This window comes from Scyliorhinus torazame, chromosome 12 (assembly GCF_047496885.1).
Source record: "Scyliorhinus torazame isolate Kashiwa2021f chromosome 12, sScyTor2.1, whole genome shotgun sequence".
Taxonomy (NCBI): domain Eukaryota; kingdom Metazoa; phylum Chordata; class Chondrichthyes; order Carcharhiniformes; family Scyliorhinidae; genus Scyliorhinus; species Scyliorhinus torazame.
In genome coordinates, this window is record NC_092718.1 from 51,662,085 (window position 1) to 51,688,322 (window position 26,238).

Genomic DNA, 26,238 nt, shown 5'->3' on the forward strand with positions numbered 1-26,238 from the left:
TTGGCAGATTTTTAATTAAGCTGTCCAATTAATATTGCTAAATGGAGAACTGCATCTCTCTCTCTGCAAGTGTGAGCTTCAAATTGAGATCAATGCAGTTCCTGGGAATGTTTTCAGACTGAAGAAATGCTCAGCGCAGGACGGCGAGCAGGAATTTGTCTTGAGTCAATAAGCCTTTCGGTTCAGGTCCTGTCAATAACTGACACACTGAGGTTACTCCCATTCTCCCACCATCCACATTAATAACTCCAGCTGACTATGAGTAAAGGGGCTTTGTTATCTGCGAGTCAGATCGCTAGGTGTCAAATACTGCATCTCAGGGTGTCACTGGGGGGTTGGGGGGGAGGATGCGAGGTTGGGGGTAGGAACTAGCTCTTTGAAGGGTTCTATGAAACTGTAAAAAGGTCCTCTACTAAGCACCGTGCTTAGTTGTAGTTTATCCCCCAAAAATGATTTTGCTAAAAAAGATTAGGGAAGAGGTGAAGAACAACGATTTTTCTCAACAGAGCCCAACGTTAATGTTGGAGATTTTGAAGGAATCAATGTCCTGCTCACCTGCATGCTTAAAAGAGGCTGAGATTAAATTATCCACAATGGAGGCGAAATGGGAAACTGTGGTTGTTGACGTTAGAGGTTTAATTAGAACACCAGAGGCAGGGCGTTAAAAATAAAAATCACTTTTATTGTTTGTACAAATTTTCCATTTGTTATAAATTTGAGAATAATTCATTACAACATTAATTTCAAACATTTGGTTACTATTGTGAATACTGAATTATTGAAATGAATCATAAAAAGAATGAGCGCAAATTATCCATGCTACAATTTTTTTTACAATGGGTTTAGCTATAGGTTTTACAGCTAGTAATTCCACTGCCATACAAAATTCAAATTTTCCCTCATAAATAATTTAAAAAAGAAATATACAACGCCAAGTATTTTTGTTTTTCTGCACTGTGGAGGCCATTTACTTCTGCTGTCTCTCGCAGAATACCAATATGTGAGTCAGCAGCAATTTTGCCTCCAGGGTTTCTCGGTGTTAAAATGGCTGCCGTACTCGCTTGTATCGCGTACACTGCCCTTCAGAAGTAACTTACGAATGAAACGTTTTCAAGTGTTTTGAGCGATGTCAAAAGATGCTAAGCAAATGCAAATCTTTAAGTCTTTTTGAAGAAATCCCTATCGATTACCTCTGATTTGCCAACATTTAGGTTGGAGCATAATTTATTGGGTGGGTGACATTTTAATAGGGATATTTCACTGTAATAGAAAATGGGAGGAAAATGTCTCTCCTCTCTATTGTAACTCACAAACATTAAAATAGTAGTGTAAAAATGACTAACACATAAGTAAGTGATTTAAAATGGAGTTATTCAAAGATGGTTGAATGGACACTGTGATTTAGGATTCTTATTTTTGTGATAAATCCAACATACCCAGGGTATGGCCAAAACCAGGTCTCCAGGCTGTAATTGTGATTGCAATTTGTAAGATATAAAAAAAAATAATCTAAGCTCATCTTCAGGTAAAGTCTCTGAAGAAAGGTAACAAGTCAGTATTACATGGTCAGTTCGTATTTCCTATTTGTCTCCTTGCATGCAAAAATATATAATTTTAAAATTATATAGCTCCTTTCATGATCTCAGGATGTCGCAAAGTGATTCATAGCCAAGGAGTTGCTTTTGCAGTGTAGTCACTGCTGTAATGTCAGGATTATGACAGCCAATTTTCGCACAACAGTCTCGTCTCCCACAAACAGCAGTGCCATCATCACTAGATAATCTCTTCTTCTTATGCTGATTGTGGAATAAATATTGGCAAGGCCACTGGGGATAACTCTCCTACTCTTCTTCAAAATAGTGCCGATGAATCATAGTCATGGAGTACAGAAGAGACCCTTTGGCCCATCAGTCTGCACTGACAAAACTACACTAATTGCACTTTCCAGCACTTGGCTGATAGCCTTGAATGTTGTGACATTTCAAGTGCTCGTTCATGTACTTTTTACAGGTTGTGAGGTTTCCCGCCTCTACTGCGCTCCCCTCCAGGCAGTACATTCCAGGCTCCCACCACCCTCTGGATGAAAAATATTTCCTCCGATCCTCTCTAAACCTCCTGCCCCTCACCTTAAAGTTATGCCCCCTCGTTATTGATGCTTCAGCAAAGGAGCTGCTTCCTATTCACCCTGTCCATATCCCTCATAATATTGTACACCTCAATCAGGTCCCCCATCAGCCTTGCCGGCTCTAAAGAAAACAACCCGTGCCTATTCAGCCTCTCTTCATAGCTCACGTGCTCCACCCCAACATCCTGGTGAATCTCCTCTGCACCCTCTCCAGTGCCACATTCTTCCTATAGTGAGGCAACCAGTGTCAACCAGTGTCATGATATGCAGACATGCAGATAATGATATACAGGCTGGCACAGACAGGCAGCTAATGAAGACAGAGAACAGGACATGACCAATGAGCAGGCAGGACACTCAGGGGTGGTATCTCACTATAAAAGGCACGAGGCACTCACACTCCGTCTCTTTCCATTGATGAACATCTACAGAGTGAGTCAGGGTGCATGTCTTGTATCACACCTCCAGCATGTGGCTAAAAGCTAGTCTGGTTGGGCTAAAAGCTAGTCTGGTTGAGTCAGACAGAGTAACCACACTTAGGTTAGCAGAGAGTCGAACTCATAGAGAACTGCGCTAACTGTGCTAGAGGTTCAATAAATCAGACTGAACTAACTTCAAGGTCTGGAGTATCTTTTGGTTAAAGCTGCATCCAGTTGCAGCCTGTGTTATCCCAGAGTACATAACACAACAACCAGAACTGAACACAGTACCCCAGCTGTCGCATAACCAAAGTTTTGTACAGTTCAAACATAACCTCCCTTGATACACAACCTGCGAACCTGCTACAAATGATAAAGCCTAGTGTCCCATATGGCTTCTTAACTATCCTGTTATCCTGTTCAGCCGCCTTCAGGGATCTGTTTACCAACACCCCAAGATCCCTCCATTCCTCAGAGCTTCCCAGTGTCCTGCCATTCATTGAGTACTCCCTTGTCTTATTACTCCTTCCAAAGTGCATCATCTCGCATTTTTCAGGATTAAATTCCATCTGCCCACCCCGTCTATATCTGTCTGCAACCTAAGACCTTCTTCCTTACTAATATCCACTCTGCCAGCCTTCGTGTCATCTGCAAACTTATTTATCATCGGCCACACATTCTCATCAATATCACATCTACATATATCACGAAAAATAAGGGACCCGGCACTGGTCCCTGTGGTATGCCACTGGATACCGGTCTCCAGTCACGCAAACGGCCTTCTACCACCACCACTACTAAGCTAGTTTTGGATCCAACTTGCTAAGTTCCCCTGGATCTCATGTGCTTTTAATTTCTTTATCAGTCTCCCATGTGGGACCTTGTCAAAGGCTTTGCTGAAATCCTTGTAACTACAACTGTCCTACCATCATCTGCATGATCTCCCTCTGACAAAGCTATGTTGACTATCCCAGATCAAACCTCGCCTCTGCCGAGTGGAGATTAATGCTCATTCAGAACTTTCTCCAATATTTCCCGACCACCAATGTGAGACTGCATGGTCTGTAATTCCCTGTTTTATCTCTACCATCCTTCTTGAAAACGTGGGGCAGGATTCTCCATCCCGCCATCCCCGTTTACCGGCGCAGCATACCCCGGCTGGCAGCGGGATTCTCCGATCCCGTATCTGGCCCATGGTGTTTCCCAATTGTGGCCACCCCACGCCATTGGGAAACATGCTGGCATGTGTGCGCTGCCAGCAAAGCGGAGGATCCCGCTGACGGAGAATCCCGCAAGGTGGTCTTTCATTTCTATTTGAGAGGGAAAATAGGGTCTTATGTCTCATTCAAAAGACCCCCTCTCCTGCAACGTACAACAATCCCTCAGTATTGCATTGCACTGCCAGTCTTGATTTTTGTAGATTTGGCGTAAAGGATAAAATACTAAACTGCTCATATCGAAGCAAAGGGAAAAAAATTATTGTTTTCAAGGCTTAATGGGCACAGAAATGTTTTCTGAATTGATTAGGTGAATGGTTTGACAACAAGACTATTTCATCCGCAGACTTCACTCAGAGGATTTATTTATTTGGGGTTAGAGTTACTGCTTTAGGAGCAATCATTTGCACCCATTTTGAAACGTAATTACTCCTCCCGAATTTCTGCTGGCTCTTTTATACATTGCGGAAAACTTTTACAATCACTTCTTTTTAGAAAAAACTTTGCTTTAAGAAATATTCCTCGATCGGATTAAGGGCAGGAACTTGGTGCAGGTTGTTTAGTGCAGCTGAAAATGGATTGATCACCAAAAATAAACATTTCAAATCAGCATCCTGTCCCCGACCTGTGAAAAGCCCAATGTTAAAGGACGTGCCAGACGCAACGAGGCCATGCTAAATCGTCCCTTAGTTTCCAAAAGTTAGGTGGGGTTACGGGGTCAGGGTGGGGGAGTGGTCGCAGATGGGGTGCCCTTTCAGAGGGTCCGTGTAGACTTGATGGGCCAAATGGCCACCTTCCGCACTGTAGGGATTCTATGGAGTCCAGGACATTGCTGCAACCAAAGGCTTTGGAATTTAAAAAAATATATAAGTGGTTTCTCATTTTCTCTGAACACTTCCACTTCTCATTTATGAAACTAGTGGATTGACTTACTCTCATCCAATCAGATGATGAAGAGTGTATTTGCGCTCCAGTTGGTGGAAGATGTGACGCCACATGATGATTCATCAGGCAACCCATGATGGGAGTGCGGAGACAGGATAGATGGAAGTTATGTGACTGAGCCTTTTAGACAATATGCAACCAGAATTGGTGTTGTGAGTAATGAAATGAAAATGAAAATCGCTTATTGTCACAAGTAGGCTTCAAATGAAGTTACTGTGAAAAGCCCCTAGTCGCCACATTCCGGTGCCTGTTCAGGGAGGGTGGTACGGGAATGTACCTTGGTTTGAACAAATTAATCATTTTGAGGGTCTAGTCTAGCATGAAGGACAGAACATAATGCTCTCCCCCACTGCAGTACTGGCGGCTTGGGGATATTTAATCAGGTGGGAGGGTGAAAGGTGGTATACCCTGTTGCTTTCACACCTTTGTCCTGATTAATGATCTTCCCATCCGTCCACCAATTGAGGCCCTTAACTGGGAAATTAATGCTCACTTAAGGGCCTCACCTTGCCAATAACTCTGGTATTCACTCAAAGGCAGGTTAGGGACTTGTCACACAGGAAGCCCAAAAAGCAAACCTTGTTGGGGTTTATTAGGGGTTTCCTGTTCTGTGAGGGTGGAGGGGCAGGCCCCTTGTTCAAAGGCACACAGTGTCTGAACAAGAGACCCTTTATTGAGAAGGAGTGATCCCAATGAGAGCCACCAAGTTGCCCTTGTTTCCGACCACCACCCATGCCCTGCAAACACCTAGCTGTCAATCCTCCGTGGCTTGGGTCGCTCAAATCCTGGTACTTGGGCAGGTGCATTACCAGCAGCATCCACTGCCTCCTCAGTGGCGCTGCCAAGCAATGAAGAGTTGCTGGTCTCTGATTGTTCGGCAGCTCTTGGCTGATGGGACATTTAAAAATAGCGTCCTGATCTCTGGAACCCCTGAAGCAATCCCCGAGCACCTCCTCCCAAGCCCCAATGCACTATGGGAGTGTCCCCATACCCCCCAAAACACCTCCTCCCACGGGTTCCTTCATCAGGAGTAAACCAAGTGGGCAATGGCCCAAATTTGACTAACGAGGAGTAATAGCCTCAGCTTTTCAGCAAGCTCTCCTTCAGCAAGCAACTCACCAACTTTGCCAGTTAAAATCAGGACTGTGTCATGCAATCTATGGTAGCTGGCAACTGTGTCAGCGCGTGTGAATTTTTACAGAATAGAAATGCTGCCCGCAGTGGGTGTCAATTTAAAGATACCTGACCTGTGGAATGGGCAGGTTCAAATTAAGACAATCATTTAATGCCCTGCTTTAAGTCAATGGCACAATGGTGTCCAAACTAAACCAGCTCTGTTCCTGCCGAGCACAATGGGTTAAGATTTCCCCCTATGTTGAGTTAAATACAACCTTGGGCCTAATGAAATTGTCACCTTACGTTTCAACAATGATCTTATTCCAGTTTTAATCCTCAGCAAATTCCAAAATTGGAGATGGGATGGGATTTCTTTTGGCAACATATGATGTGGAGCTCAAATCGATCTAGGCAGAGTGAGCTCGCTAATGTGCCATTTGCATCATAGACATGCCAGAGGTTACCAAACTCTGTATAGGCATCGCTGATCTGCATGTTTAAAGCAGGGGACCCACTTTCTTCCTGCTGGTGTCCCACTCACCAGAACGGGGTAACATCGGGACAAGATGGCAAGGTCGTAGGATCGCGGCAGCTAAATGACTGCTCTCATCCTAACTGCTGTCCCCAGCCCCCTTCCACCCAGTTATGCCCAGGCAGGAAGGGTTAAAATTGAGGGAGGGCTGTAGACAAAACACTGGTCTATTAAAATGAAGGCATGTAAGTCTTATTTAGACATGCGTAGATACAGAGAGCTGTAATATCCTATCCTGTCATTCCATTCGGAAACATTTCCTTTTCCATTTAGTAGTGGGGCCAAGAACCTTACTTAAGAGTGGCTATGTTAACCAAACATTCTTCAGGCACTTCAAAGAGCTCTGGAGCAGAGAGTAAAAAATGTTTATAATGCAAATAAATAGCTTGTAAATCATTAGCTAACAGCTGCTTGGCATTTATATTCACATTCACAGATGTAAAACACCTGGCTCCACGACTCATTGAGAAACTGAGGAACTGAATGGTTAAGATGGGCCTCAATATGACCGACAGCACAGTTCATCAACAAAGGCACTACTGATCTCTGATACAGCACTTTGAAAACTTAAAAACTTCAGCATTGTAACATTTTCCTCAATTACCAAATGCAGTTGCTGACGTCACAAAATTTGGACTCTGGGACAATTAAGCAGATTCCAGAAAATGCAACTGGAAATACCTTAAAAAACAAATGTTTAATGTTTTATACTCCGCCTTTGTCCCTTCTGCCATTTGAGAAACTCAATGCCGTGGAATCACTTTTGAAGCTGATGGAATTTCACGCACCAAAGAGGGAACTCTGGGCTGAGCTGTGTTGTGATGTTGTCCTACATGTTCATTGTTACAATTCCTCATTGATGCTTTTTAAAATGCCCCTCCACATTTGGCCAGTGATTCCTGCAATTCAATCTCGAACATGCCCCGAATGCCTGGTTAATCTTGTGAGCACACGGGTGGCTGAGCTCGTGACTTTCCATTCACAGAATGCATAGGATGGTCTGCCTGCGGTTCCCCCATTGCCACCTGCCTGTGAGCAAGGCTCCCGGGCTCCACACATACTCATAGGAATGGCACCAGAATGAACCTGGCAGCTTCCAAATTGGCGGGAAGCAAACCCTTGTGTTTTATACTGTGCCCTTAACACAGAAAAACACACAGGAGGATTTCAAAGAAAGAGAAAATCCAACCATGGCGTCCGACTGAAATCGAAGCTTTGCTAACTGTGAGGTGAGGTTTATTGATAAACTGGGAGTTGGTGCGAAAACCTCGTGCTTCACTTTCAGGTGAGAGGCAGCGAAAGGAATGAAGGTAAGAGAGATGACCAGTAATCAGAAAGTAAATAGTGAGTAAAACTGGTCTTTGGCAGCAGCACACAAAAAGGGTGAGTAACAGATTGGTAGCCTGTTGGGAAGAAATTTAGACAGGATATATTTCAGGTGGTCAATCACAAATCAGCGCAACAAATAATAATTTCACCAGACAGAGTTAAAAGGACGAGGTGGATATTTTCCTAAAAAGACTGGGGAGGTCGCTTCTGCTTTCGCTGCCTGGGTTGCAATCAGGTTAATCTTTTGTTGAACTCACCTGACTCCGCAGAATGAAAATCGGGCAGTGTTATTAAATGGTCAGATTAGTGATGTGCAGCAAAGACACAAATTGACCCCGATCTTTCAGGACACAAGGAAAGAAACGGCAACCGGTGAAGGCAGAAAATATCGCAAGGAGCCTTAAATTGATCAAAACACCTTACATTCAAATTATACCACTGAATTTAAAATATTGCACATATTTCCACTGAATAATACAAAAGTCATTTTTAAACCTCGGCTGATTAAGATGGACACCCAGACCCATAGAGACAACGAGTTCAAAAGTGGACATTCCAAAGTGGGAACTATCAATGTAGCTCTCAGCCAAACAATCAAGTAGTCCGTCTTGTTCCGCGAGCTATGAGTTGCCTTTCTTCTTCTTAACAGGAGTGAGTCCATTGCTTGTTTTTAGCTCGGCATGCTGCACCTGTTAAAACAAACAGACGTCATGTCCCAGTTAGGTATCCCCTGTACTTGGCAAGCTAATGGCTCCCTGAGGAGAACACAAAGGAAACCTCAGGAAGGTTCAAAGGTAATTAATCAGTTTTAGCGTAGGAAAGCACAGGTTATTCATTTTCGAAAGGAAGGCCTCACTCTTGTTTGGATTGTGGATGCAGATCTAAGTTAGTTAAATTGTTTGTCAAGGGCCTGGCCTCCATTTGGTGTACTGGCGCAAGGTCTACAGTTAATTAGTAGTTTTAGACAATGGTATAGAGAAGAATCCAACTTTATTTTAAGTATGGGACTCTACTTTGTTAATCTGTCACTTGCCTTTATCAGTCGTGCTTTCCTCAGTCTATGGGCCTTCCAGTTCCATGGATGTACATAGTGCAAGTTTTCAAACCTAGCTCAGTTACTAAACCCTACTCCTTACCTTAAATCTATGTCCCCCAGTTATTCAACTCTCCACATGGGGAATAAATCCCTCCTATCCACCCTATCTATTCCCCTCATAACTTTGTACACGATACCGGTCTCTTGTCTTTTCTCAGTGGTCACCTTTGGGTTAAACGTTTGTGGAGTCAGTGACTTAAGTGCGTACTCTAGGCTGACAAAGGGTGTTGCTGGCTGGGCCAGCATCTATTGCCCACCCATAATTGCCCTTGAACTCAGTGGCTTGCTAGGCCATTTCAGAGGGTATTCAAGAGTTAACCACATTGCTGTGGATCTGGAGTCACACGGAAGTCAGGCCAGGTAAGAATGGCAGATTTCCTTCCCTAAAAGACATTAGTGAATCACAATCGACAATGGTTTCATGGTCATCATGGTGCAGACTCGAGGGGCCGAGTGGCCTCCTTCTGCACTGTAGGGGTTCTATGGATTAGACTTTTAATTCCAGATTTTTATTGAATTCAAATTTCACAACCTTACGTTTTGGGATTCGAATCCAGGCCCTCAGAGCATTACTCTGGATCTCTGGATTACTAGCCCAGTGACAATACCACTATGTCCCATCTCTCACATTCTTGAGTACCGAGGTGAAACACTGAGGGCGTGTGATCACAGGTACTATCATTCTGGTGAAGTGCTAATCGGAGGCCCTGTCTCTCCTCTCGGGTTGGTGTAAAGAAATCCAATGACATTATTCATCAATGACCCATCCGCCGGCCAACATTCATCCCTCGACCATAACCTTAATCAGCTTTGTTTATTTAAAAATAACAGACAATCTGCTCACTAATTTTGTCATTGTTTGTGGAAACTTGCATGCAAATTGACAGACACATTTCTTTACATCGCAGTAGTGACTACATTTCAAAAATTAATGCATTGGCTGTAAAGCTTTTTGGAAAACCTGGAAGTTGTGAAAGACACCACATAAATGCAAGTTTCTTTGTACAACTATTGATTTCAGTCAGTACATCTAAATATTGGAGCGACAGCCTGTCAGACAATTGACTGAGGACACAATGTTGCCAGCTAAGTGGAGCTGGAATTCACCCAAAATCTATAGGCTTCAATAATTGAAGAAGAATGTGCTGCGAGACAAGGGCTGTATTCCAAGGATACCATTGTTCCGCTAAAATTTCATTGGGAATTTGATTCCAAATCCAGTTCGATTTGAATTTTTACAAAAAATGATGGTGCAACGACATAAATGAACCTTAGTACCCAGCACTGCCACAGCTAAAGGGCTGATGCCCCTGCCCACTGAAAACCTAAAGAGCATGTCTGCCCAGTTTTTAGTAGTCGCTCTCCCTCTTCCTTCTCCAAGGAACATTCTGCACATCTAAAATGAGCTCAGCCCTGGAATTATCACAGGGCAAAAATAAAAACACATAAATGATGTTTAAACAAAATCACACACATCGTGAAAACAACATAAGTGCGAAACAAGAATGCGGAAAAGGAAAGCCTCATGTTACTATCCAAGAATATGTGGGTGTTCTTTTTCGTGGAAAGGTTTACCTCTGGATAGGTATCAGATTTTATTTTAAAGGGGCCATCCTTTGTGAATGCCATGACACGCCTCCACGATGCCTCATTCTCTCAGAAAGAGTCAGGAGGCCTCTTTAGCAGATGCAATGTGGGTTTGCTGGATCCTCTCATCAGCACTGAGTGAAATGTGAAGAGATACTATAGGGCGGAGGTTTCCTCGCAAGCTGCTGGAGGTGGACCTCCCTTGGCCGACAGTGGGATCTGCTGGTCCCCCGGTTGTCGATGGGCGTCTCTTGTTGAATCAACCCCTCGCAGCCGGGAAACCCATGGCGGGGGGGGGGGCGGGCAGTGGTGCTGTCGGCGGGACCGAAAGATCCTGCCGGTTTGAACGGCCGGAAATTTCCGGCCTGTAATGAGTTCCAGAAAATTGTAATGAATTCCAAAATTTGTTTCTGAAGAGTCTGTCAACGGAATCATTGAATTTATGCCGTAGAAGGAAGCCATTTGGCCCATTGTGCCGGTGCTGGCCGTCAAAGGACTAGTCATTTACTCCCATTCCCTGCCCTTTCCACACAATCTTTCATTCTGTTTTCAAATATTTATCCAAATGCCTTTTAATAGCAATTGCGGATTCTGTTTCCACCACTGTTATTGGTTGGACACTGTGTCCTAATATGTTATCTTGGAGACAACTTGGAACCATGCCTCATTATGAACTAACCAAAAGTCACAGACATAAAAAATGACTAGTGCATCCATACCAGTAAATTCTAGTCCCAAAACAACTAATCTTAGTAAAAAAACACAAACGTGCATATGCCAGAAACAGTAAGAGGTACCAGGAAATCCTGGGGTTCAGACAATTATTGCAAACCTTGAGCCACATAAACATGTGCAGTTAGATTCTTCCATGGAAATTACAAAGCGTATCTACTTTTCCATATTAATTGACAGGTTTATACATTATGGACTAGCTTGCCGAGTATTGTTATCCCCTTGGTGAATTGGATATCTGTCGTGGCAAATCAAACATCTCCCAACTGCGTGATGGCTGGTTAATTGCCGGATCATGAGGTTGCAAATAGGTTATTTGGTTTTGTACTAGTTATCCCCAGGGATTTCTACCACCAGTCATTCCTACTGACCAGACCCTCTGTTTGGCCGCTTAGGTATTATAAGGGGTGCATTTTGTAATAACTGTACCTGTAGCTGGTTTCTTAAAAACTTGAGCCAAATTGAAACGGCGGAATTATCCTTGTCGGTGATCTAATTCATGGGTGGGTTTTCCCTGTGCCGCCGCAACAGGTTCCCATGTATTAAATGCGGCAAGCCAACCAAAAGTCCACTGAATTCGGCAGGACTCAAAGATCCCACTGGTGGGCCGGGGTCAAAAAATTCCAGTTTCGAAATTTCCATTGGAGAGTACAGGCACACATAAATCATGTTCGTGGGTTCCAAAGGAAGTTAGGGATCATATGGTCAAATTGCAGCTCCCATGAACCTCCTTTCAAATCTGCAGAGGACCTATCGGCCCATTCTAAAATCTCTGCTACCTGAGTTTGTGACTTCCCACTATTCACTGCACTGAACTGGATCAGATTCCACAATGAGAAGTCATTTAAAAGAAAAAGACAAACGCACGGCTTACAACTGCAGCCAAGTAGGCTATGAGAGAAGATAATGGGCATGATTTAACGGAAACATTTCTAACTGTCATTCTGGGCACGATTGGCGGGGTGTTTCCCGACAGCTGCGTAGGTGCATTTGCGGCCTGTATTTCACAGCACTTAGAGCCAAAAATGAGCCCCCACGAGCATCTCAGTTTACTGGCTGCCCCGCCTTTGATTCGCCAGACTCGCACCTCAGCATCTTGCCACTATCAAGGAGGAGCTGCTTTTAAATGCTCTCTCACCGCTCACTCCCAGTCAGCACGCAAGCATGGCAGTGCGTAGACCTTTAAATTAAAAATTAAATAATCTTTATTGTCACAAGTCGGCTTACATTAACACTGCTATGAAGTTACTGTGAAAAGCCCCTCGTCGCCACATTCCAGCGCCTGTTCGGGTACACAGACGGAGAATTCAGTGGGCGGGATCCTGTGGCTAAGGGTTGACGCCGTCGGAGAAAACGCGACGGTGTTTCCGACGGCATCAACACGGCCTCAGGCTCAGCAATTCTGGCCTCACCAGGGGGCCAGTACGGCACTGGAGCGGTTCATGCTGCTCTAGCTGCTGATCCTGGCGTCAACCGGGCGCCGTGGGATCTGTGCATGCACAGTGGCACCAGCGCCAACGCGCGCATGCGCAGTGGCTCCCTTCAACGCGCTGGCCCCGGTGCAACATGGCGCAGGGCTACAGGGGCCGGTACGGAAGAAAGGAGGCCCCCAGCCAGAGAGGCCGGCCCGCCGGTCGGTGGGCCCCGATCGGAGGCCAGGCCACATCGGTGGCCTCCCACCACCCCCCCCGGGTCGGACCCTCCCTCCCCCCCCACAGGCCGCCCCCCAACCCTTCCACGCTGAGTTCCCGGCAGCTGAGACCAGGGTTTTTCACGACGGCTGCTCGCCCCATCCCGGGCGCAAAGCGGTGGGGGGGGGCCGCGTAGAGCAGCCCCCGACTGGTGCCGTGCCAACCACGCCGGCGCCAATGGTACCGATTCTCCGCTCTGCAGAGAATCGTGTGCCAGCGTCGGGGCGGCATGGCGCAGTTCGCGCCGGTCGCGGGGATTCACGCTCGGCCCCGGGCTGAGAAAATCCGGCCCAGAATTCTCAGCTGGCACGGGAATTGAACCCGTGCTGCTGGCCTTGTTCTACATCACAAACCAGCTGTCTAGCCCACTGAGCGACCTGCTCCTCGCTTTGGGAATACCGACCTGGCCAGACTTCTGGACGCCACTGATGCGAGACAGGACATCCTGTTCCTCCGAGGGGATCAGAGGGCCAGCAGCAGGGTCGCCAATACCGCCTGGAAGGTAGTGGCTATCACTGCGGGCAGCAGCAGCAGCATCCAATGTAGAAGAAGACCAATGACCTCCACAAAGCTGCAAGGCTAAGTTACTAACTCTCTCCTGGCATCAGTTCCACCTGTCAGCTCTTAAATTCCGCCCCCCCCCACCGCCTCCCACAAATCACTAGCTGACACCTCGCATCCTTCCTAAATCCGATCTTCATGCTTGTTCCTGAGCACGCACCCACCAGCACGACACATTCATGTCCAGTTGTGGTGCCCCACACATGCCACCTGCTATAGGCCCTGCTGATCCACCAAGCGCGCGGCTCACAAAGCCCCCTCTTTGTCTCCGCAGAAGAATATAGTCCCTAAAAAGCAAGGGAGGGCCAAGGGGGGAGGCGGAGGGGGGATGCGGGGGTGGGTGGGGGGAGGCAATGGTACCAGAGATCCAAGTTCTCACCCCCTATGAGGAACAGGCCCTGTAGAGTGCTGCAGGGGTGAGGATCCACTGCCCTTCGCCCCGATGACCTGTCTCAAGTGAGTTGTTCATGTCAGACAAAATGGTCCTTCCCTCTCAGATGCAGAGCCTCTGGAGGTTATCCCAGAGCTGAGGCAGATGCTAGGATACGGCTGTGAGATTCAGGAGGGGATGAGAGCAACAGTCCAGCAAGAGCATAGCTGATTGGAGGAGTCCCAAAAGGTGTGGGCGTGGGAGGTGATGCTGACAATGCGTGGCACTGAGGCCAACATTAATAGGGTGGCCACCACAGTGGAAAGCCTGCATCACGAGGTCAGCGTCTTGAGTGGTGGTGTCCAAGGCATAGCTCAGTCTGTGATGACCAAGACTGTGGGTCTTGACATCATGTTCCAGTCGCTGAGGAACATGTCGAGACACAGGTGGGCATTGCTGAGGCACTGGAGAGAATGTCCCAGTCGCTGAGGGACGTGTCCCAGATGCAGGTGGACATGCCGGGCACTGCAGAGCGTGGCTCAGTCACTGAGGAGCATCGCCGAGGGCATTGACACCTTGGTGCAGACAATGGAGGGTGCCAGGACCGGCAGAGTCAGATGAAGCAGAGGCCTCTGGAGCTCACTCCAGCTGTCATTCCATCTCATGGAAACCCCCAGGGCCCAGTCAGGGAGGAGAAAGCGTAGAGGCCAACCTGGGACCTGACACCAAGGAAACGAGGGCGGTCTCCAGTTCTTCTGAATCTCCCACTCCTGACACCAGCGCATCTTATGGGCAGCGGACAGAGCATGGTAGCACGGTGAAACCGGATGTCGGCCAGGGCACTCCGGCTCCAGGCCCTCCAGGGGACGTCGCTAAGTACATCAAAGGCCACAGTGCGAAATGCAGCAGGCTGCCTTCACCTCTGATGTGCATCCTAGCTCTAGACCAAGTGAAATAAAGAAGATTGAGGAGCACTGAGTGGGCACTGGGGGGTGGGGGGATGTCACTGTATGTAACTTGAGGAAATAGAAATGTCCAATGTTCACGAGTGAAGCCTGTTACATCTGACACATGAGCAGCAGCTGTCACGTTAGTCTTCACAGCATGCCTGCCCGCAACCCCATCCCCCTGTTGCCCATCACTCCCCCTGCCCCCCAGGCACAGAGATCCAAGATCAAATGCCCCCGATGCGGATCTCATTCACAGGATGGCTGTAAGCACACTGTCAGCAGAAAGACAGAAGTCAGAGTTTGGTATAAACCAGAGTTAACCTCACAATGAGCGGTGTATATTGCCTTGTATATTGACTCACTGACAGTGCCGATACAGGCCCATCACTCTGAGGTGATGTTACGTAGACCCTGGCTGGAACAGGGTAGTTGAGGGGTGAGTGACGGTGGGGTCAGAGAATGGGTAGGAATGGAGGGGAATGAAGGGGAGGGAGGGGGGAGCTGATGGACAAAGCCTCATCCAATGTGGATCGTGTAATGATGAGGGTCTCCCTGGTCTGCTGGGCATGTTGGAGCTTCAGGCTTTAGGTCTCATGCACACTCCTTGGGAAGCGTGCACACATGTGCATGATACGGAGGCGATGGTCGCGCATTAGTTGGACATTCGGGGTGGAAACCATTCCTGTTCATGACCAGCACTCCCTGATGCCCCGGTGCACTCAAGGCAATATACGTGACATCAGTTACCCCCTGGACCTTGGGTATCTCGACGACGGTGGCGAACCCTGCACTCCGGGCAACTTTGGTGGGCTTGGTCCAGCTCAAAGTTGATAAAATCTGATGCCCAGGCTTACAGGGTATCCGTAATCTCACGGTCGCACCTGTGGGCTGTAGCTTGAGAATTGCCGCACAAGTCCCCGCTCGAGTCCTGGAGGGCTAAAGGACTGTTATTATTGTAACTGGGATGAAACCTCAGAGCACCGAGGGGGGCCTTTAAAACAGATTGCCATGACAGCCGTCAACCCCGTGGCTGCCTCTGAATTGTTTCCGGGAACAGCGGGTCCCACTCCTGTTAACGCCCGCCCTGAGAAATACCGTCACTGGAGGCACATTCCCCGGAGGGGTGAGTCAGGAAATTTCCCAAATCCCACTACCTGCCTCTCCAATGAAAATCCATCATACTGAAGAGATGAAGATTGTTTTAAAAAAAAACCCAATAGGCCCACTAATACCCTTGAAGGAAGGAAACCAGCCATCTTTACCCAGTCTGGTCTATCTTCAGTCGCATAGCAATGTGGTTAACCTTTAACTGTCTACTGCAGCGGCCTAATAAGCCCCTCAGTTCCGGACAAAGGCAATAAACCGGTCCTTGCCAATGACGCCCATTTCCCAAGAAAGCATGAAAAAAAATCTCCCACCTTCTGAACGTCTGATGGAATTCTGGAGAGGAAGTTAAGCAGCTCGTTACTATCAATGGCGTATGGATTTCGTATCTTCTTCGTGAATTTGTGTATGCCTGTCAACAGAATATAATTTTTTTTTTTAATTCATTGAGAGAGAAGGAACAGTTTTGCAAGTGAAAATTAGTGAGAAAACAATTACAGAGCGGCAGTCACACATGTGTGCCAGCATTCATGTCTCAACCTTATTACCACTCTCTGTTCTGTCATCTGGGCTCATTAACAAATACCCTCTTTATATAAAATCTCATTTTCTTCAATTGCAAAATCCATTACAAAAGCAACAGCAGGAGAGTCCTCACCTCTCCCATAAGATAAGATTAGTGTTTGGTCTCTGCATTTCAAATGGAAGTTTATTAACAGCACATTTCCATGACATGCGCTGAGCCACTCCACAATACTCCAGTGGGCTCGAGGCTCCTCGTGACCCCAGCATGTTCAGTCCTGCTGCCTTCACACAGAAACGGTACAAGAGATTTTCTTTTCATAAAACAAACCTCTGTTGATCGCCTTAATACTTTAGACGCCAAGCGTGTCTCGACAAGCTGAAAATTCAGTTGCTCAAACAGCAAATAGGTAACCAGGCCCCACTGGGCCTCATCTGGCTGAAAGTTGATGAAGCTGAGGGAGGCAATTTACATTTCAGCATTAAAATATCAACATTATATATCAAAGTGTATGTATCCTCGCAATATACTTAATTATGTTTTAGAGTTCCACAAGTGTAACTGTAATGTGTGCCTGAGGAGAAACAAACGGGGTTGTTTTCCACACACCTCAATGGCCCTGATTGTTTAAAAGGCCTGGAGTTTATTTCAGGCATGTTTGGAGGATATAAAGGACTTTGTAGGCTAAGTTTTCAATTTTAGCTGTGTACAAATGTGTGCCAATGAATTCTCTACTTTTAACAATTGCTTCGCCTCATCGCATTACTTTATTAATCTGCGGATTAAAAGCCCATCTGTCTCAACAGTTTATACAAGGAATGGACTGAAAGTTCAGACTTCCTGTGTGAGAGTGTTCCTTTGTATTTGTTTGTAAGCTATGACGATCTCACTACTGCAATGAGTATGCCGGCTGCGCGTGTATGTGTGAGAATCAAGTGATCACAGCGAATTGCTTTCCTGATGTGTGCGACATTTAGTGCAGTGTCAAATTCGCGTGGACTGCAAGATCAAATTTCATTGCATTCTGAGTGTGTTAAAAATCTAAACAAAGGTTTTCTCGTTATGTGCATTAGACTGCAGTGGTTGAGTCGAAAATGGTGTTTCCTGACATTCCTGGTTTCAAAGTAATGAAGAACATACCACCGTATTAACTGAGATCACTCTGTGACTGGCTGGACCAGGATCCAGTTACCCCCAATTTATCTGCAAATTTCACAGGCTGATAACACAGTTAAAGTACTTTCACAAACAAAATGTTATCCAGATTAGGCCACCCTTAATCACAAAAGGGGTTGTATCAGCATTGTGGCCCGGTGCAGCAACCAGCAATTCAAATGGAAGACCCAAACTACCTGTCATTTTAATGGAACGCCATAATGATTTGAGAGTTGGCTTACAGATTGTTCAAGCCCTGTTCACCACCGCCCCTTGTGCTCGTTGACCCGCATTTGGCCCCAGTCTTCCAAGCTCTCAAATTTAATATCCTCAAATCCTTCCCATGTGAGCCATGCCAGCCCTGCCACCCTCCAAGATTGCTGCATTCCTCCAACACAGGTCTCCCTGGAATCAACCATTCCCTTTGCCTCACCAATACAGCCAGGCCTTCACTTCTCTAGGCCCTAAATTCCCTCTGTAATCCTCTTTGCCGGATTAAGTCACCACAGGGTGACTTAAATTAGGTTGGAGCTGAAATCTTGGGAGGATACGAGGCAACCTGATAAAGGTCTACAGGATTATGAGTGGCATGGACAGAGTGGATAGTCAGATGTTCTTTCCGAGGGTAGAAAAGTCAAGTACTAGGGGGCATACATTTAAAGTGCATGGGGAAAAGTTTAGAACTGATGTGCGAGGCAAGATTCTTTTTACACAGAGAGTGGTTGATGTACTGTCAATTACCATGAGACGGGAATGGTGAAACAATTGAGGCTTTATTGCACAAGATGTTGTGCCTCCCGCAGCTGGAACCAGAATGGAATCAGCGCAGGAGAGCATACAATTTTATACGCCTCCTGCTGGGCGGGACCAGCAGGCAGGGATTTACCATCGTACCTGTAATATACGGGCAGTGCCGTAATACATACAATATACCACAAGTGGTGTCTACCACATTCACCCCCTGTTAAAACAAAGGTCCGGCAGGGGTGACGAAAACATTACAAATTAAGTCTGTCGGGGGCTTTGGCCCTCCGCTGCAATCGCCTCAGTCCTGGTGGTGATGAGGGCGCCGACGTAGTCACCTGCGACTCCGGGAGCATGTTGTCCTCATCTTCGTCACTCCTGAATTAATCCAGTGGGAAGCCGGATCCCGCTGGGGTGGGGGCTGCGGAGAGGTTCACTGGTGGGAGGGTGGGTGGAGCAGGGGTGAATGAGGCAACCGGTGGGGGGGGGGGGGGGGGGGCGGTGTCAGGTCGGGGGTGGACACCCAGCGGGTGCCAGGTCCCGGAGGGAGACTGTGTCTTGGCGCCCGTCGGGTTGTGCCATGTAGGAACTGTCAGCCATGTTGGGAGCGAGGCCTCGGCGATGAACCGGCAGCTCCTCAAAGTAAAGCAACTCACTCTAGCGACCACCATCGAGACCTGTGTCCTACATGAAAATGCCACCAGTCGGTACTCCCATATACAAGCGGCTGAAACGGCGCGGCAAGGTCCCCACGAGGCGGAATGGGTCCAAGTGATTGAGCACCTCCAGGGCCTCAGTCTGGATGAGGGCGGCCATTTCGTGCGCTTTTCGCGGACTCCCGCGCTTGTACGCACCAAACGAGGGGACGGTGACATGGAGGAACGTAATGCGCAGGCGCGCACCACGCATGACCGCACCGCGCATGCGCGATGGTGCAGCGAACGTGCTGACGTCACGACGTGCAGCAACTGTGGCACCGCCCATTTAAAGTGGCAATGCCCCGCAAAATCTCGACAATGCCTACGATGTGGAAGACTTGGCCACTATGCTGCCTGCTGTCGAGCAGCTCTGCCTTCCAATTCATATCGCTTCAGCCAGCCTCGCAGGAATGTTCGGGCAATTCAACCCGCGGTCACCGAGTCCGATTCCGACCTCCCACACAGCAGTACACCGAGGACCCGAAGGCGCCTTTTCGAGTCGGTGTCGTAACGAAAAACAGGCTGTCCCCGAAGCAAAGACACCAGCCACTGTCGGTATACAGCATCGATCCGGACGATGAGTGGTGTGCCACCCTGACGGTCAACCGGTCCCAAATACGATTCCGCCTGGACACTGGTGCCTCCGCCAATCTCATGGCGTGGTCTGCTTTCCAAAGCCTGTGTGTCAAACCAACCATTCTTCCATCGGTCTGCCAGCTATTGAACTACAATGGCAACATCATTACTGCTACCGGCTCATGCCAACTCGAAGTGACGCACAAGTCACGAAAAGCCATCCTTCCTTTCGAGGTTGTGGGCTCCTCGAAGGACTCTCTGCTTGGCGCACAGGCATGCAAGCTGCTAAACCTCGTTCAAAGAGTTCACTCTCTCTCTCCTGATGATACGTCTGCCTTCCAGGATGCTGACATCAGACGCTACTCAACACCATCATCGACCAGCACCGCAACGTCTTCGATGGCTCCCATATACTTACAAGATCCTACTTAAACAGAACGCCACGCCTGTGGTGCATGCACCTCGCAGAGTCCCAGCACCCCTCAAGGACCGCCTCAAGCAGCAGCTGCAGGACCTCCAAGACCAAGGAGTGATCTCCAGAGTTACAGAACCAACCGACTGGGTGAGTTCCATGGTGTGCGTAAAAAGGCCTTCCAGCAAGCTCAGAATCTGCATTGATCCAAAGGATCTGAATCGCAACATAATGAGGGAGCATTACCCAATCCCCAAGCGCGAAGAGATCACATGCGAGATGGCTCGGACCAAGCTCTTCACCAAACTTGACGCCTCAAAAGGATTCTGGCAAATTCAACTAGACAGATCCAGCAGGAAACTGTGTACCTTCAACACCCCTTTTGGCAGATATTGTTACAACAGGATGCCGTTTGGGATCATATCGGCGTCAGAAGTGTTCCACAGGATCATGGAACAAATGATGGAAGGCATTGAAGTTGTTCGCGTCTATGTCGATGACATAATCATTTGGTCCACCACCCCGCAGGAGCATATCAGTTGCCTCAAACGCATAGGGGAGCAGGGCCTATGCCTCAACCGAGCCAAATGCTCCTTTGGCCAGACGGAACTCAAGTTCCTCGGGGACGACATCTCCCAGTTGCGTGTGCGGCCGGATGCAGACAAGGTGGTTGCCAGCACAGCCATGAAAAGGTCAGAGGACAAGAAGGCGGTCCTCCGATTTATGGGCATGGTCAACTTCCGAGGGAAGTTCATCCCTAACCTCGCCTCTCACACCACAGCTCTCAGGAACCTGGTCAGGAAGATGACAAACTTTCAATGGCTTCCTGCCCATGAGCGCGAATTGAGAGAACTTAAAACCAAACTTACCACAGCCCCGGTATTGGCCTTTTTAATCCAGCGAAAGAGACAAAAATTTCGACCGATGCCAGCCAATCTGGCATTGGGGCAGTTCTTCTGCAACGCGATGAGGCCTCATCATGGGCCCCCGTTGCATATGCGTCACGCGCCATGACCCCCAGGGAACAGCGCTACGCGCAGACAGAAAAGGAGTGCCTGGGCCTTTTGACCGGTGTCGTCAAGTTTCATGATCATGTGTACGGCCTTCCCCAATTTACCGTCGAGGCCGACCTTCGGCCGCTGGTCAATATAATACAAAAAGACTTGAACGACATGACGCCTCAGCTCCAGCGCATTCTGCTCAAACTCCGGCGATACGACTTCCAGCTCGTATCCACCCCGGGTAAAGACCTGATCATAGCCGACGCTCTATCCAGGGTAGTCAACACCCCGTGTGACCCAGTGGGATTCGTCTGCCAGGTTGACGTCCATGTGGCCTTCGTGGCCTCCAATCTACCGGCCACGGATGAACGCCTCGTCCAAATTCGCCGCGAGACTGAGGCTGACCCCCTGCTACAGCATGTCATGCGCCATCTAACAGACGGGTGGCTCAAGGGCCAATGCCCGCAGTTCTACAACATCAGAGACGATCTGGCGGTAGGCGACGGTGTCCTCCTGAAGCTGGACCGCATTGTTATCCCGCACAGCATGCGCCAGCTTGTCTTGGAACAGCTACACGAGGGCCATCTTGCAGTGGAGAAGTGCCGCCGACGGGCCCGAGAGGCAGTGTACTGGCCCGGCATCAATGACGACATCGCCATCACAGTGCTCAACTGCCCCACCTGTAAGCAGTTCCAGCCGGCCCAACCACGTGAGACCCTACAGCCCCATGAGTTGGTCATGTCCCACGCGTTGGTCAGGGACTATGTTCTGATTGTAGACTATTTTTCAAACTCCCCGGAGGTGGTACGTTTGCACGACATCACATCGTTTGCAGTCATCTGTGCCTGTAAGGACACCTTTGCTCATCACGGCATCCCACTCACTGTGATGTCAGACAATGGCCCCTGCTTCGCAAGGCAGGAATGGTCCAACTTTGCCAGGAGGTACAACTTTGTGCATGTGATATCGAGTCCCCTGTACCCCCAATCCAACGGCAAAGCGGAGAAGGGTGTCCACATAGTCAAACGGCTCCTCTGCAAGGCTGCCGATGCAGGATCCGACTTCTACCTCGTCCTGCTGGCCTATCACTCTGCCCCCCTGCCCACTGGCCTGTCGCCAGCCCAGCTGCTCATGGGTTGCACCCTGAGGATGATGGTGCCGTCCATTCACGTTCCAGACCTCGACCACGTTCCGGTCCTTCAACGAACGCAACTGTCTCGTGCACAGCACAAGGCGGCTCATGACTCCCGTGCAGCTGATCTCCCTGCTCTGGCTCCAGATGACAACGTCCGCATCCATCTTCCGGATGGTGGCTGGTCTGCAACTGCTGTGGTTCTTCGGCAGGTGGCTCCCCGCTCGTTCCTGGTTCGTCTACCGGGTGGTTCCATTCTGCGCCGTAATCGACGTGCCATTCGTCTCGTTCCGTGCTCGCTACGTGATCCTCTGCCAGTGCCACACCCTCCTGTTGTCCCTGACCTGGACTATGCGGAGATTCCGGTTACTCTGCATCCTCCTCACTCTGACGCAGTTCAGCCCGCTCCTCAGCTGGTGGTTCCTGACCCACCCTTGAGACGGTCAACCAGAATTCGTCACCCACCTGAGAGACATAATTTGTGAACTTTGTGCACTAATGGACTCTCTGGTCTGTTCTGTTCTTCTGTTTAATCGTTCAAGTGGTTTGTATATAGTGTTCATCTCGTTATCTGTGTGACACACTGTTTTTTCTGCACCAGGCACCTTCCCATGTAAATAGCTTAGTTTTTATGTACATAGTCCTGTAAATATTTTGCACACATGTCGTCAGGAACATTCACCATACACTATTTATTGTCATGCAGGCACATTTTTTTGTATAAAAGGGGGATGCCATAATATACACCAGTATATCATGGTGCAGACACACACTGATGGACACACAGTGGGACCAATCAACATACACAACACCGCAGCCAATCACCAGTGAGAGCACACGCACTATAAAGACAGGGGCATCAGAGTTCCCGCTCATTCGAGTAGCAGCTAGCTAGGAGCACAGAGCTCACAGCCTGCAACACAGACATTCACCATGTGCTGAGTGCATCAACTGGTTAGGACAAGGCAAAGGTCTTTAGTTAAAGCTAGTATCGTATTTACCCACAGTGCAAGTATGTTTAAATAGTTAACCTTGTAATAAAATAGTGTTGCACTACTTCAAGTATTGGTGACCTGTATGTGATCCAGAACACCCAACACATCACCGAGGATCTGTCGGGCCCGCAAGAAATCATCCAGAGTCTCCCCGGGGAGTTGCCGTCTCGTGGCCAGGAGGTGCCTGGCGTACACCTGGTTCACCAGTTTAACGTAATGTCCCTTTAGGAGCGTCATCGCTTTTGAATAGGTGGGCGCATCCCGGATGGGGAGGAAAATGTCAGGGCTCACCCGCGAGTAGAGGACTTGGAGCTTCTGTGAATCTGAGGGTTCTTCAGTGGCTGCTCTGAGGTAGCCTTCGAAGCAGGCTAGCCAGTGGTCGAAGGTAGACATGGCGTTGACTGCATGAGGGCTCAGCTGCAGGTGATCAGGCTTGATTAGGAGATCCATCTTTCAAAATCTTGTGCAATAAATTGATGTACCGTCAATTAGCACGAGACGAGAATGGTGAAACAATCGAGTCTTTATTGCACAAGATGTTGTGCCTCCCGCAGCTGGAACCAGAATGGAATCAGCGCAGGAGAGAGTACACTTTTATACACCGCCTGCTGGGCGGAGCCAGCAGGCAGGGATTTACCGTCGTACCTGTAATATACGGGCAGTGCCGTAATACATACAATATACGGTGTCTCCCACAGTGGTAAATATATGGAACGTGCTGCCTGGGGAGGTAGTGGGAGCAGGTACGATAGCGGCATTTAAGGGGCATCTAGGATGTTCAACACAGATAAATGTGACGTGGTAAATTTAGGTAGGAAGAATAGGGATGGGAAATTATTACTTGCACGGTGCAAGTAATATGAATAGGGTGGAAATGGAAGGATATGGGCTCAGTAAGTGCATATGGTTTTAGTTTAGGCAGGTACCATAGTCGGCGCAGGCTTGGAGGGCTGAAGGACCTGTTCCTGTGCTGTATTGTTCTTTGTTCTTTGATACACTGGTCCTCCAGCAGCGTGTTTCATGGTGGCACGCCATTCACTGCTGGTGGGATTCCCTACTCCCGATGTTTGTCAATAGGATTTCCCATTGAAGTCACCCTGTTCCTGCGGTGGTCCCGATCGCGGGAGAAGCACTGTATAGTCTCTTCCACCTTTTATATGGAGAATTGCAGCTGCTGCTGTCTTTTTAATGGAGGTACAGATTAGGCTGCATGGAGTCTTCCGGCCACAAGTGGCAGCAGAGAGTAGATTATGTGCCCTGCACGTCAAAGTGATGGGAAGCGCCGTCCAGGGACATGCTTTTGGCGCCAAAGCAGCAAGCAGGCTTCTTTCGATTTTGCAGCTGCTGGCAAGTAAGGCAGCTGAACTGCGAAGATCAATGTTTTTTTTAAAGTAAGAAGTGGCCAGAAGCACAAATAATAGTTTACCTATTGGACAGGATCTCACAACATAATCTGCTGGAGGGAGCTGCACAGGAAAGTCCAGGGTAGGACAGAGCTGTGTACTGTTAGAGCTTCATGGCCTCTGGTTAACAGCCCAGAAAAAAGAAACTTAACTTGTAACAAAAAAGTATAAAGATGAAACAAAACCAGAAAATACTGGACAATCACAGCAGGTCTGCAGCATCTGTTGAGAGAAAAGGGAGTTAATGTTTCGAGTCTGGATGATTCTTTGTCAAAGCTAAGTATAAAGGTGATTTCTTGAGGTATGATTTTGTCAATTGTGACAATGCAAAGAAGGAGGCAAAGCCCAAGTGTGTTATGCACGGCACGGTGGTTAGCACTACCTCACAGCGCCAGGGGCCCGGGTTCGATTCCGGCCTTGGGTGACTGTGTGGAGTTTGTACTTTCTCCACATGTCTGCGTGGGTTTCTTCCGGGTGCTCCCGTTTCCTCCCACAGCCCAGGTTAGGTGGATTGGCCATGCTAAATTGTCCCTTAAGTATCCAAGGTGCATGTTAGGTGGGTTTAAGGAGTTATGGGGAAGTGGGGCACGGTGGGAGTGCTCTTTCAGAGAGTCGGTGCAGGCTCGATGGGCCAAATGGCCTCCTTCTGCACTGTAGGAATTCTAACATTCTATAGGCAACAAAGTACTGGCAAATAAGAGAAGTTTCAGAATTTGAAAGAGAAGTGATGGGTGTAAAATTCGGCCCAAAGTTGAGACCCCAGGGTTATTAACTTGGGGCTCACTCCAAATTAAAAGACGACGTTGCTTCAGCTCACCTGGTATACCACATTAAAACACGGCAAAAGCCCACAAAGCTGTCAGCATTCTGGAGTAGCTTCTCCCAGGGGTATCCAGTGCTGAGTAAAACACGCATTTTGTTGCTATTGCCCTTCACGACGACCCACATGTGAGGTTGGATTTTACCTTTTCATAAAGGTGAAGACGACACAAAGGAACTGGCTGCAGTTTGCTCCTGATATGCACATTGAACCGGATTCAAGTGAGGTCGTGAGGATAAGCAGGCTCCCCCTTTGCGTTAAAAGCTAAGTGAACATGGCGTGTGACACGAAGGTCAGTCAGCATTTGCCACAAAATATGGCCAGTGTGTGTCGTAAAGTTCAGCCAGCGTGGGTCCCAAAGATTGGCTGGTTGCCAAAAGTGGGTCACGGGAGAAAAAGTTTGAAAAACATTGCTCCAGGTGGTGGGGTTCCCAGGTATCTGCTGCTCTTGTCCTTCTAGCTGGTAGTGGTCATGGGTTTAGAAGGTACTTCCCCAGGAACCTTGGCGAGTTCCTGCAATATATCTTATATGCATTTTGATGGCAGGTTCAATCACCTGCTACCCTCTTTGTAAATAACCCATACCCCCACAGCATATTTTCTATTGGTAGAGGAAGTGGAACTGAATTTCCGGCCCTTCCTGCTGTCAGGGTCTTCTGTTCCCGCCGTTGTTTACGGCATTTTGTGTGGTTTGCACCCTCTGCCGACAGGGAACCCACAGCTGGGGGGTGGGGGTGGGAGTGGGGGGGGTGGTCACCATTTGCAACACCAGAAGATCCCACCAGCAGAAATGGCCAGAAAATGGCAGAAGATTTGGGATGGGGGCAAAAGTCAAAACTGAGGAAGACTGCAACAAATCAAAGTAAAACATTAATAGATGCGCAAGATGGCAAAGGATGTTCACCACAGATAAATGTGAGGTGGTAAATTTAGGTAGGAAGAATAGGGATGGGAAATTATTATTTTTTTGTTTTTAAATGTTTTTATTCTCCATTTTCACATTTT

At 48.1% G+C, this 26,238-nt stretch overlaps 1 protein-coding gene across 1 annotated transcript in view; it reads right to left on the reverse strand.

Annotated features, from left to right (window-relative positions):
- Window positions 1-661: 661 nt before the first annotated feature.
- LOC140386398 (multiple C2 and transmembrane domain-containing protein 2-like) overlaps window positions 662-26,238 on the reverse strand; it is a 606,972-nt gene continuing 581,395 nt past the window's right edge. Inside the window, exons 22-23 of the mRNA XM_072468698.1 lie at window positions 16,089-16,186; window positions 662-8,372 (exon numbers count right to left, since the gene is read on the reverse strand). Of these exons, the coding sequence (XP_072324799.1) occupies window positions 8,304-8,372; window positions 16,089-16,186 (167 nt within the window). The 3' untranslated portion in view covers window positions 662-8,303. The remainder of the gene's footprint in view (window positions 8,373-16,088; window positions 16,187-26,238) is intronic.